We start from the raw sequence: 13,486 nt of genomic DNA, 5'->3' as shown, positions 1-13,486 counted from the left end.
TCTATCAATTTATTCATTTTGATCATTCTAAACGCATTTTAATAGACTGAATCATGCAGTGAAAGAACACATTATAAATGCAAGTAATGTGCAAAACACATGTTTTTCTGTCAAATGGCATGCCGTTAAAACTACAATTATGTAATATATATCTCGCACACTCCTATGGACCACCAACCAAAATCAAAGGCTATATATTTCAGTAAACCACTTATTTTCCTGCAGATCTATATACACTGACCAACTTGTTTTTAGGAATCAAGCTCCTTGCCTCACACGAATGCATTTGAGTGGAAACCTTGCAGATGACTTTCTTACTCTGAGAAGCCCTTCCACTTGAGAAGGAACTCCACCCTGCCTTTCACCACCCGTCGGTCCAGAACCTTCTCCACCACATATTCTTCCTCTTCCTCTTCTACCACCTCCTCCACCTTCTTCTTGGTCTGCTTCTTCCCAACTGTGGGCGCCAGCTTGCTTTCTGTAGAGAAAGAGTGCAGTAAAGAGGAAAAGGGTCAGTCTTTTCTATGTAAAAAATAAAATAATCACATCTCTCAGTATTCAAACACTAACACAAATGAAGCGGACAAACAGTGAAACTTCACTAGATCGTGCACAAAGAGTGATTATCGTGGGTTTATTTTGAATTGAAGTTATGCCAAGGTCAACAAAGTCTGTCTGTTGACAAAGCTTTACACATCTTTTTACTGTACAGAGCAAATCTGAGACATTTTGACTGCTGTGAAAAACCCACAGCGCTCTGTGAGGAATTTTTGCTTTTAAGAACAAGGTCAGAAACTATAAATGGGATAGAAAGAATAGACATCAAATATTTCAAGGTTTCAGTTTCACTGTCCTTAAAGGGATAGTTTCCCCACAAAATTAAATTTCTGTCATTATTTACTCTCTCATGTTGTTACAATCCCGCATGACTTCCTTCTCTTGTAAAAGATAAAAATACCCTGAAGAATGTTGCAACTGTTGTCTATACAGTTTAAGTCAATGGGGTCAAAATGCAGAAATTTTATTTGCGTGTGAACTATCAACCAATCTACGAGAGCAAGCATCTGAATTATATAACCACGTAACGGACATACCTTAAGCTGTTCAAACAATCACTTTTTAATAAGCAGCAGCACGATCACAATGTTAGTATCGTATCCCAAGCACATCAAGTACCAGTTTGAACAAGAACCATAACCAACTGGTGCATAATATAAAACTTCTCAAGCGACCAATCGATCAGGAGATACTGGCATCAACCAATCAATATGAATTAATGTGCTCAGACAGCTTGTCAATCAGGTATACACTACCAAAACAAGTCTCTCATTCTCACCAAGGACACAATAATTTGATCAAAATACAGCAAAAAAGTAATATTGTGAATTTCAAAATAATTGGTTTTTTTTAATCATTTATTCCTGATAAATTTTTTAGCATCCTTTCAAAACAAAAGCAGTGTCAAATGATCCTTCAAAAGTCATTTTGATATGATGTCAAGAATCAATCATTTTTTTTAAAATCAAAACAGGTGACAACACTGCTATGGAAAGTGTTAGATGCATTCAACTTCAAACTTCTTTGTGGAGTTCTTTTTAATAATAAACGATAGCTACTAAATCAACCCCAAAAGAAGGTAATATAACACACACATCAGTTCAGAAAAAAACTATTCAGACTGTGAACATCAGCTCATGTATTGACTATGAACTAACAAAAAAAGCAGCATCTTCACTGCATTTATTAACCTTTGTTAATGTTAGCCATTTTAGTGTTAAGTTATAGTTGAACTTTCAACTCAAATAATAAAGTCCGCCAATAAGACAAAAAATAAACCCAAATTCATTTAATATAACACATGTCAGTTCAGAAAAAAAACTATTTATCCTCTGAACATCAGTAAGTTTTAAAAACAAACTAACAGAAAAAAACAACATCTTAATGTAAATTTATTAACCTTTGTTAATGCAATCACAGGAATCATAAAGCAGAAATCGAAACGCATGCGTCTTATCGAACACACGGTTCTAGTAAATTTGGAACGGGTTCTCGATACCCAACCCTACGTCGCAGAGCAGACGTTTAAACACACTTATAATACAACTGGTAATGATCCTGATGTTAACTACCGTACAAACAAACGAGACTTGTTGCCCGAACTCTCTCACTTTGAAAGACTCTTTCTGTGCTTTTAGTGCACCTGACCGGAACCAAAGCTTACAAATCACCAGAAGCAGCATCTCTATTAGTCACTGACAGATAACGGGTCACATGGCAGATGAAACAGCGTTCATGAAAACAGACATCATCCCGTGACGAACAGAAGTCACATCAAGGCGGGTCTATCAGACAGGACCGTCGAGGTGATCTGAACCCCCTAGAATGAACCCTCCCCGACACACATTTGAAAGGAAAACAGCAGTGAAGGAGAAAGTTGTGAGACACCTGCGGTGACGCTGGGAGCATCACTAGCTGTGTCTGTTGGTTCGCTCATGCTCGTCGAAGGGCGGGGACTCTGCGGAACCTTCCGGTTCCTTGTCAACGTCAACCGTGCTGAACAGAGTGAAAGTGTGGATTAGAGGGGATGGGGCACAGGTGATATCAGGGAAAGAACAACACAAGGCAGGAAACACAATTACACAGCACTGTGCATAACAGTTCGGCAGCGCTAACAAGTACAGCATTTCATGACGTGCGGCTCTCATTTGCTTTAGAGCGAAAAAAAAAATACATTAAATTAACGGCATTGCGAATTTCCAACAACAAGTGGTATGCGTAAACCATTACGGCATTGCTATTTTCACGAATATTTAAACATTTACCAAATAATTATTCAACAGGCCTATATTGTTCATTTCTATTATCCTCAATGGACACCGATACCGTCAAATGATTTTATTAAATCTAAATGTGGGTCAAGGACCAAAAAGCGTTTTTATCAAACAATGAAAGTTTTAATCTTGATTTTTAGTGATTTACTATAATTTAGCTTAACAATAGTTTATATACAAAGATATTTAGAACAGGACAATTTACAGAGCAGCCTCCAAAATGCTGGTTCTACTATCTTTAAACCATTATTTTTATATGTCAGAAAACATTCTTCATGATTTAAAAAAAAAAAAAAACAGCTATGAATGATCATGTTATAGAAGAATAGCAAAACTTTTTTCACTAATTTGACACTTCACTTTCACTTAAGCAATTCAAAACATTTACGCTTTGTCATTTCAGAGACTTTAAATACATAAAAAACATTATGTATTTAAAGTCACTTTACAAATTCAGATTAAAGTGAAAAATGTAGCTCTTACAAATTTTAAAGTGACAAACCTTCTTAGGTTTGGACAAACCTTGTTTTATTATTCTCTCAATTTTGCTTTTAGTAGAAACAACACACACACACACGTGTTTTGCTGCAGTACTGAGATCGGTCATATAAAAAGGAAATAAAACCAAATCAAAACCTAACAAATGAAGCTCGAAGCCAAGAGTAATTAAAATCTTAATTAGTGCAATCCCATTAACATAATTGGTCTTAGCAATTGAAACGAGCTCAATGCTTTAAGAAAGAAGATTATGCATAGGACTGTTTTATTTCTACTGATAAAACTGTAGACCATCACACGCCTCGCGCGCAGAGAAGAATTTGATTTAACCTCTTCCGGTGGCGTGCACGCGCAGCCGCTTTGCCAGAATATTCGACGCTGCGGCGCAAAACACGAGCCAGCGAGGCCGAGCGACACGTTTTAAAGGTGACAGTGCCAACGCAAACACCGTGTAAATCTCCGCGAAACGGCTCTCCGAGCCCCGTGCTGAAGGCACGGGAGAGCGTGCACGAGAAAAGGCGTTTCTGCCTCGCGCGGAAACTGTGGGCTGGACTGACCCTTAGCACGCACAAGTGTGGGTCCAAAAGGTACCAAGACATCGACTACATTCGTGCCGTCCGTTAAATGCAGGTACAGAAACGTTCCCACGCACGTCAATTGTAACTTTACGAACCTAAAATGGCCGTTAAATAAGAGACGCCGACTAGCCTGCTGGCTAACGTTGCAGAAGCATGGTCGCCACTTCTCCATGTTGACCTGGATCCGATCAGAAAACTACCAACAGTTTCTCAAATATAACGTTAACTGGAACGTTATTAAAGAGCGGGGTGTCGCCTAAAGCACTCGACACATTTGCTTGTTATGTGTGTGTATATATTTCTGCAGGTAAACGGTAAATCACATTCCCTAATACAGTCAGTTCTACAGTTGTTTTTACAGTCTGCACGCAGCGTCACTTACCTGTGAATTTCTGAATTAAAGGCGAAATATCACCGAATTAGGTGGTTCAGCGCAGCTAGACCGGCTTTACGTGTTGACAAGCGCGTGAAATCTGTCGACTGGAGGAAGAGTTTGCTATTGTTTCACCGAGGTTCTTCAGATGGTCAGACAAAAGGTAACGCTAGACGAACGCTCCGGCAGCAACCCGCCAATTCCTGTCGAACGTGCCCGTGTACGCACGCGAGTGAGTGGTGCATGCTGGGGGTTGTAGTTTTACGAGCGCACTGAAAATCGAGGGGAAAAAATATTCATGTGTGAAAAGTGTGTGACGGTGTAAACTAAATTCTGAACTGCGTGCCTCTATTTACCGCTATTCTAGAAATAAATGGAAGGACACCTAGTCGTGGCTGATGTTACAGGAGAAGAGTTTATTTTCCCCCTCTTCTGTTGGTTCAAATGCTTGTGAGATTTGATCTGATCCCACTAGCTGTAGACCGTTAGGGATATAGGTGGGTAAACTATTTGAGCGTTCACTTGCAGAAACGATGCAGTTGTATTGATTTACTGTTTAGTCTAAACATGCGAGTTGTTTTAAAGGTCCTCCTTATCAAAAATGTATAAAATGCATATATGGCTCATTGCACGGTTCAAACTTTTATTCATGAAGATGAATTGTGTCTTTCTGTTCCTTTTCATCACATGTTATTGTGTAATGCCTCTTTAATCTGGGGACCCACTGTATAGCATTGTCCAAATGAGTCACACCTGAACCAGCTAATCAAGCTGTTCAAAAAACTGAAACAATTATGTTGCATAAGTATTTGTACCTTTTCTGGGACACGTGAAATTCATCTCATCGGTATTGCTTTTAGATGTTACACTTTGAGTGGAGTTAACCAAGTGTCAGATTCAGTTGAATGAGTATGATTTTGGAAAGGCACAACAAAAAGGTCTTGAAGTCCTGTGAAGGCGCCGGCATCCGATTTATTGACATTCACAGAAGCATGTATACTCTGTTACCCTGGAAGACGTCTGAAAGAACCAGGACTCTTCCTAGAGCTGGCCTCCTGACCAAACTGATAAATTAATAGGGCCTTGTTGAGACTGGTGACAAAAAACTTGATGGTCACTCCAACGGAGCTCCATAAACATATATGGAGATTAAAAAAAATCTAGAGAAGGACAAACATTGCTGCAACGCTCCACCTACTGGGCTTGAAGACTCCCTTCAGGGAAGACACATTTGAGTACACAAAAAGTACCTAAAGAACCCTGACTCTGGTTTTCTATGGTTTTTCTCTGGTCTGATAAACACTCATCACCTGCACTAATTTTTACCATCCCAAAAGTAAAGCGTGCTGGTCAGCAGTTTTGGGGCTGTAAAGAAAGCCATAAAGAAAACCCAGTCCAGAGCATTCAGAAGCTCAGACTGGGCAGAAGGTTCACCTTCCAGCAGAACAATGACCCTAAACACACAGCAAGAGTGGCTTATAGACAACTCTGTGAGTCCTTCAGTGGCTCAGTCACAGACTGGGCTTGAACCCAATCAAATATTTCTGGAGAAACCTGAACATGTGTGTCTTACCCCATCTAACCTGACAGAGCTCGAGAGGTGAAGAGGCTAGGAGAAGAATGGCAGATAAATGCCAGTGCAAGTGTGCTAAGCCTGTCACACCATACCCGATAAATCTTGAGGGGCTTCAACTGAATACTTACGAAATGTACACATTTTCCTTTATTTCTACAGTTGTCACATGTCTACGGATTGTACATTGATTTAAAAAAAGGAATTTAACACAGTTTAACATAAGACAGCAACATAAAATGTGCAAAAAGCAATACAAATGCTTTCACAAGGCACTCTGTGATATGTTTCACACCAGGAAAATTCGCTCAATCACACACTTTGGTCCGGACCAAAAAATCTTTCTTTGGTGTGGTTTGCATTCACACAGCTCTTTTTGCAAGTGAACCAGAAATTGTAAACAAAACCACACCTGCTTCCACACATCCATTCATTGACTTATTCATTCAACCCTTCCAGAGTTTGTCTCCAAAGGGAGATTTTCTCCAACCATCAAACCAAACAAGACCGCTTTGAATACATCCTTAAAGCACTCATAGACCTTGTGGGGTAAACGTGATACTTGAATTTTGAAATGCTACTGGTAACGACTTTTGGACGACTTTGGAAAGCAGGATGTAAAGACACCTGCTGTAGGCTGGGAGTGGAACAAGCGAATGTGTGAAGACAGCCTGTCATTATCTCAGTGTTCGAGGTAAGTTTAGTCCCAGACTGTTGCACAATGCTGCACTTTGCCCCACTGAACAAGAAGATGTTGATCTTGTAAGCATAGCAAATATGAAGCAGCCTCTATTGTATTTTGTTTTGGCCTGTTGCAGTTCCACTTTAGTAGGGGCTCATCTCTCTGGTCCATTTGCATCGCTGCAATCTCATATACTCCCCAAATAAGAAGATGCAGGGAGAGAGAGAAAGTGTGTGTGTGCGTGAGCGCGTGCATGTCGGGTTAATGTAGAGGAAAAAGACCTGCTCTGAAATGAGTGGAGAACAAAGGAGAAGCATTAACAAAATTCATCATCTGTCCGAGTGTCGTGATTGAGTTAATTACCTCATTACTCAAACAAACCAGCCACACCATCCGCAAACAGAGGGTGATATTTATATTGTCTCGTGCAGCGTCTGCAAGGGTGGGGCTGGGAAATTATAACTCCGCTTCTGTCCTTTCCTCTCCACAAACTTTTAGAAACTGATGCAAAGAACGGCAAATTATCAAAAACTTGGGAAATCAGAATACAGCAATGGTAAAGAATGCAACTTGCTTTCAATGTGCGATGAGCAACGACTTACAATGTATAACAGTTTTATTCTGTTTGTAATCTTATCAACTCCGCTGCTTAAGATCGCATTTCTTGCCAACTTATAGGATCTTAATTAATCTTGTCCCTTTTTTTGGTATATTTACTGGTGAGGTACAGACTCCAGCAGTGGCCTTAAAATACTGGTATGATTTATTTCAAAATTTAATTTATTTTTGTGATGCAAAGCTGATTTTTAGCTTCATTACTCAAGTCTTCAGTGTCATGTGATCCTTCAGAAATCATTCTAATATATATATATATTTTTATCAATATATAAAACAACTGCTGCTTAAAATACATCCTTGATTAATAGACTTATTAATTTCTTTCGAACACAATTAAACAAAAATGTTAACCGTTTACATGTCAGTGTTAAAGTTAATTAAAGCATGAATTAATGGAGTAGCACTCCAGTACTCCAATTAAACTAGTAAATGACTTATGGACTGTATTTCATGTTATTACTGCGGTAATACTGTGGTAAGCAAAGTTACACGTACATAAGCGAGTAAACAGAGAACATAGTTTCAATCCTATCAGTGTTTCCTGTAATGTTCATGCATTTCTTGTTTATAATGTCCAGCTTTCTGCATCATTGCAGCAGCCGACACTCGTAATCAGGGACACATCCTGCAGTTTTATTGAATCAGTCACAGTTATTGATCTGTAGGGACCACAGCCGGTCTCACATGGCATGATCTGCACAAAGAATTGTCTAATATGCACCTATCTATTGCTGTTAGGTGTGCAGAGAAAATTAATACAATAAAGAATAAATTAAAAATTCAATCGAAACCAACAGAAATCAAGTGAAATTTAAACATCGGGAGACATTAAGAGCAATGAAAATGCTTTTTTAAGAAAAGATTTTAAAATCTGAGATGTGGTCTATTAGGGGCTGGTTTAGGGTTCAGGGCCCACAACAGCAAGGAAACATTTGCCTGTTTGTTTGAATTTAACTCTTGAACACAATAAGAATGTCAGAAAACACATTTTTGAAATACAGTCATTTATTAAACGTTTATACGAAAAGTACAAAAAAGGTTTTTTAAAAATCATATTTGATAAATCTGAATTTTATGGCACACATAGTATGATATATGCCTAGTGAGACTGTATGGCCTATATATATATATATATATATATATATATATATATATATATATATATATATATATATATAGCCAGAAAAATAAGATAAAATTCTGATAACTTGTGATGTAAATCAATACGACCAAAATGACATTAAAAATGCTTAGTGTTACGATCAACGTTCTGTAGTTTATGTAATATAGTGCCATATACAGTGATGGCAATGAGGCGTGATTTTTTTTGTCTACTATATTTCTGAATAATCAAGTGAATCTGTTTCAGTTCATTGTTTTCATGGACAGTGGGGAGTCAAAACACCTGAGAACCAATGTCAGACAGGTTTTGTTTGCCTACTTTTAGTTTCTTTCTTTCTTTCTTCTTACTTCTAGAAAGCAGGGTTTAGACTAAACCAGGATTAGGCAATAGTTCAATTAGGACATTTAAGTAGAAAAAGCATTATTTGCGTGCATCTTTAGACAAAACAAAAACACATATTTTAAGATCAACCAGTGCAAGTCTCATTACATTGAAACAGCTCGGATTTACATTTAGCCTAGGATTTAAGAACTGCCCGTGAAAGCAGGGGATAAGTGTGGATATATGCGGTCACAACACTGTTGTCTAGGTTGTGTTGCCCCCTTGTGTCGTGAAGTGATGGGACCAAACTGCTGAAAAGTTGTGTTATTCTGCCATCTACCGGTAGGTAACGAAACAGCTCATTTCCTGACCTCGACCATGAAAGCACGTGCGCTCTGCTGCAAAGAACCACAAGGTAATGCAAAAACAAGCTCACGTTAGGTTCAAATAATGCTTGATGTACAAAATTAATCGACGAATTTGATGATATTCGCACACTTGCTTTCGTGAAAGCGAGGCCTATATGGCACTTTATTGTAACGAGGTGATTTGGAATAGTGCACAGGGAGAAAGGGGCATAGTTCAGCGGTCCATGCTTCAGATTTCCAGAAACTCTTGCAATGAATTATTTCCTGATGCAGATGAAGCCTAGGTCGGCTAACTTTGAGTTATCTACACTGTCTGTTGGGGAAATAAAAATCGATACACCATCATCGAGGCAGAGGAATGTAATCCCGCCTAGAGCATCTGCTTGTCAGATGTGTCCATAGAGCCGTTCATAGCGTGAAATAGAAAATCCCGGCTGTCCTCCGCGGCCTGCGTTATTTACCGCCGAGGCGGCCGGTGACCGAGCGGCGCGCGCCTGCAGCTCCTCGTCTCGCGGCCAGGTGGCGCTTGGGAGTCACGTGAGGGAGACCTCGGGCCTTCAGGCGATTGTAGCGCTTTGGTACTAACGAATGTTTAAAATGCATTAAAGACGGCTTTCTTGAAGAGGACTGAACGTCGTATGAAAAGTTATGCTTTTTATTATAATGTTTTTTTTTTTACATCTATATATAATATTTTTCAAAACCATTTGTATACTGTTTTTATGAACTCAAACTTTTTGGTAATTGTGTGCAATATTTCAACATTTGTCACACTGCCTGATTTTGAACTAGTGAAAGCAAAAAAAAAAAAAAAAAAAAAAAAAAATATATATATATATATATATATATATATAAACCCTGAAAAAAATAATTAAATGAATGTATTTTAACGATCTGAAGATTTTTAAGGACGTCTCATTAACAGGAATATGTATTTTCTAAATATGTTTAAAATATTCTGTTGTCCAATTAATAAATGTATTAAAACGGGACATCACACATTTATATATTTTTATGAAAAAGATCTAACCCAAGATGGACACACAGATGGCATTTTTGGTGCTTTAAAGATGGTTTCCCTTTATAATCCAGGGCATCCTTATTTATCATAAAAACCCATGCAACCTATGACCTTGATTTTAACTCTAAAGGTCATCAGTACTTGTATGCGAGTAAAGTGTGAATTCCGCAAGATCTTTTTAGACTTTATGACATGTACAGAAGCCTTTAATCACTCGTGCGTATTTACTTGTGAATTACTTTAAAAGGGAGCACCAGGGGTTATCCTACTTTTTTGGTGATGCATATAAAATCAAAACATGTTCACGAACGCTTCCATATTTTGTTTCGTCAAAATATGTTACAGCTATCTGAAATGCGTGTGCGTCTCTTCACGGCAGAGGGCGCTCTAACAGGGATTCCTGAGTGTCAGCTCCTATGAAGACAGCAGAAGGTGAATGGCCTCAGCCGCTGTAACAGATAGGCGACCTGAGAGAGCCATGATAAGTGCAGCTCAGAGGGAAGCAGCGTTCCTCTGTTCCGCCGTGCCTTTCATCTCAATTTAAACCATCTTCTTCACGACGTTCCCCTGCTTTCTCTTCTCCGTCCTCTCGTCCTCTTGACAATATCTTCTTCTCCCGTGCTTTATTTCTGCCCCCTCACCTCTGGCTCTGTCCTCCTGGCTCTTCCTCCCGTTCTCCCGCTGTGAGTCGAGGTGTAATGTATCCGTAGCCCATGTGTGCTGAAGTCTTCAACATTCTTTCTTCCGCAGGAAAGCCGAAGCTGGCACTGTACTGCGCGAACACATCAAACGCCGCCTCTCTATCTATCGCTCGCTTGCTGCGATTCGGAGGTCAGAGGTCAGCGTCTCGCTTCCTTGCTCCATCTTCCATCTCCAGTACCGGCTTTCGTGCCCTTGTGTATTCTTCATCTGTAGCCTTCTGTAGGTTTAAGCGGCACGTTTGCTTATTTGTGGTGAAGTATCAGAGTCGATCAGGTGTTTGGAGACTCCACCGATGTGCTTTGTATCATGTATCATGCTTCAGGTCTGTTGTTTACGATTCCGTAGTTGAGTTCAGAGGAACACGCAGGCGGTAAAAATCGCTCTGACGGAGATCAAAACGCCTGCTGCTGCTAATGTGTCTTTTGAGTTTATATTAAACAGCATGCTCTTGATGATTTTCCAGTTATTGCTGCCCTTAACCTGCTCGGGATTGGTGATGGTGGAGAAAATACACAGAGAAAAAAATTCTAAATAAAATATAATAATAATAATAATAATAAGAACAACAACAATTGCCCAAAATTAAACAGATTTTTAATTTTTTAATAAGAAGTCAGTATTTTCTTTCTCATTTTTATAATTGATACATAAAGCATGATACATTTATTTTGCGCAATATTTTGAAGATTTAGGATATTTAGATAATTGTAGTAGAAAATAATAGTATAAAAACATCTGTACAGAAACTGTTGAAATCACTAAAGTGTTTGGCCTGCATAAATTTGCGTACAACACATTTTCTAAAGATTTAAGGCTTTCAGAGAATATAACTTGAATTAGTTTTATTGTTATGTATTCATTACAGTCACAGAAATATATGAATATCCTTAATATCTTTTTATGCTTGAAGCGATTTTCAGTGAATTTATCTTTAATTAAAAATAACAGGACTAAAAATATTTCATCATTCATCAACATATATCATTTTTCTTCGTTATATTGAAATGTTGATGTTTCCGATTTAGTTTACTGATGTTAGAAACATATCTTCACATCCTAGATAGGAATGCTCCATCTGTGTTGAGAGTAATATAGGGATTTGTCTTCAGTACAAAATATAACAATATTAAATCATTTGATTTAACTCAGTAATCTTACTATTAAATATTAAGCAACATTAGTAAACTTTTAGTAAACTGAAATAGGCATTAAACTACATTAATTATTACTTAATTTACTCAGAGTTATTTTTTTAGCTGAATATTTAACGGCTTTAATTATGTTTGTTTTGGTTAAATAAAGCGATCTGTTTCCAAACATTCTTAATTAAATCGAACTTGCAGGAACTTGCAGCGCATATAAAAACAGTGCTTATGAATTTTTTGGGATGCGTTCATGGTCAGGTCAGGCCAAGCGTTCCCCCGAAACACACGTCGAAGTCAGAGGTCACTCAAAATGAGGGCGCAGAAGAGAAAAAGGAGGGACAGAGGATGATGAAACGGAGAAAGGAAGAGCTCAGATAGTGACCTCTGGCCCCGCGTCTTCCTTTTCTCTTTCACTCTCTTATTCGCTCCCTATGTTTCTTTTCTCATTCTTCTCACTGACTCTTTGTGTCCAGCGATGATCAGACCACAGGCCGTGACCTCTGCGACCTCTCCAGGGGTCAGCTGGCGGCCATGACGACAGAGGGGTCAGTCTGCAGCCTCGGTTCATCTCTCGGTCAACATCAGGTCACATTTTGGTCAACATCAGCGGTGTGCTCAAGACCCTGAAGCCACGAAGACGGTTTCATCAAAGAGCGGGTTTAGCGTTTCAATTCGCCAGATTACACCAGTCGTCTCGTATTTCCGCTTGGATCGTTTCTGTTGAAAATTCAGAATTCAAGCTGCCCCGAAAAAGCTGTTTTTGTAAAGTTAATAAGCATCGTTGTTGGTTGTAGTGGCGAGCCTAAAACAAACCTGTCGTTAGCGCTCAACATGGAGGTCGTCTGCCGGTCAATTACAGGGCGTTTTCCCAAAGCAGCAGCAGCAAATCGGACATGTTGCCTAGTTTCCACTATTCTAATACATATCTGCCCTCGCCGTGACCTGAAGGCTGGGGTCATCCAGCAGTCATCGGAGTGTGCTCAGAAAAGCTCCAGATGATTCAGCGAGGTTTTGAACACTGGGAGTTTGGTCTGTCATCATAGGTCACCCGGTCGTCAGCATCGAGCCGCAGAGCCCAAGCGCCGGGTAACGTTTATAAGGTGTAATGGCTTGACCCGAATTATTACCGCTGACCTCTGCGTGATGCACAGAAGCGCTCGGCTGAATATTTCACCTCCAACTCCATTCCTCAACAATCGTGCAATCCTTTAATATACACTTTTTAGATGTGCGTGCAGCTCCCCTTACAATTAAATGTCAGACGGTTATAGTCATTAAAGATCGTCATGTGATGTAATATCCCTGAGATTCAGTGTTCAACTTTGAACTGTAACCTTTTTTTAACCCTCAAGAAAACGTTCAGCCTTTAGGTTGATGGTCTGTTATTATGGTTTTGCTCGGGCATGCGTTATTAATTGGTATAAATTTTGTGCTCAGATTAATTTTTTTGAGGTTTTTGTTAGGCCTGCAAATGTGCCTACTTTTGATTAAAAATTTAGATTAAGAAATTTTTAGATTTTTTAGATTAAGAAGAATTTTTTTAGTGTTACTCAATATTTCATTGTCATGTTTCATTTTGTATGCACCTATTTTTCCATTAGAATGAAATCACTTACATGACACTTTTAAATAATACAAACTGCATTTTTATTT

General features: G+C 38.9%; 1 protein-coding gene across 1 annotated transcript in view; it reads right to left on the bottom strand.

Annotated features, from left to right (window-relative positions):
* cbx1a (chromobox homolog 1a (HP1 beta homolog Drosophila)) overlaps positions 1 to 4,502 on the bottom strand; it is a 6,791-nt gene extending 2,289 nt beyond the window's left edge. Inside the window, exons 1-3 of the mRNA XM_043235458.1 lie at positions 4,290 to 4,502; positions 2,446 to 2,553; positions 319 to 478 (exon numbers count right to left, since the gene is read on the bottom strand). Coding sequence (XP_043091393.1) covers positions 319 to 478; positions 2,446 to 2,494 — 209 coding nt within the window. The 5' untranslated portion in view covers positions 2,495 to 2,553; positions 4,290 to 4,502. The remainder of the gene's footprint in view (positions 1 to 318; positions 479 to 2,445; positions 2,554 to 4,289) is intronic.
* Between the last annotated feature and the right edge of the window lie 8,984 nt (positions 4,503 to 13,486).

The sequence above is a fragment of the Puntigrus tetrazona genome, chromosome 3 (assembly GCF_018831695.1).
Source record: "Puntigrus tetrazona isolate hp1 chromosome 3, ASM1883169v1, whole genome shotgun sequence".
Classification (NCBI taxonomy): domain Eukaryota; kingdom Metazoa; phylum Chordata; class Actinopteri; order Cypriniformes; family Cyprinidae; genus Puntigrus; species Puntigrus tetrazona.
This window is presented reverse-complemented; position numbering and strand designations above follow the sequence as displayed.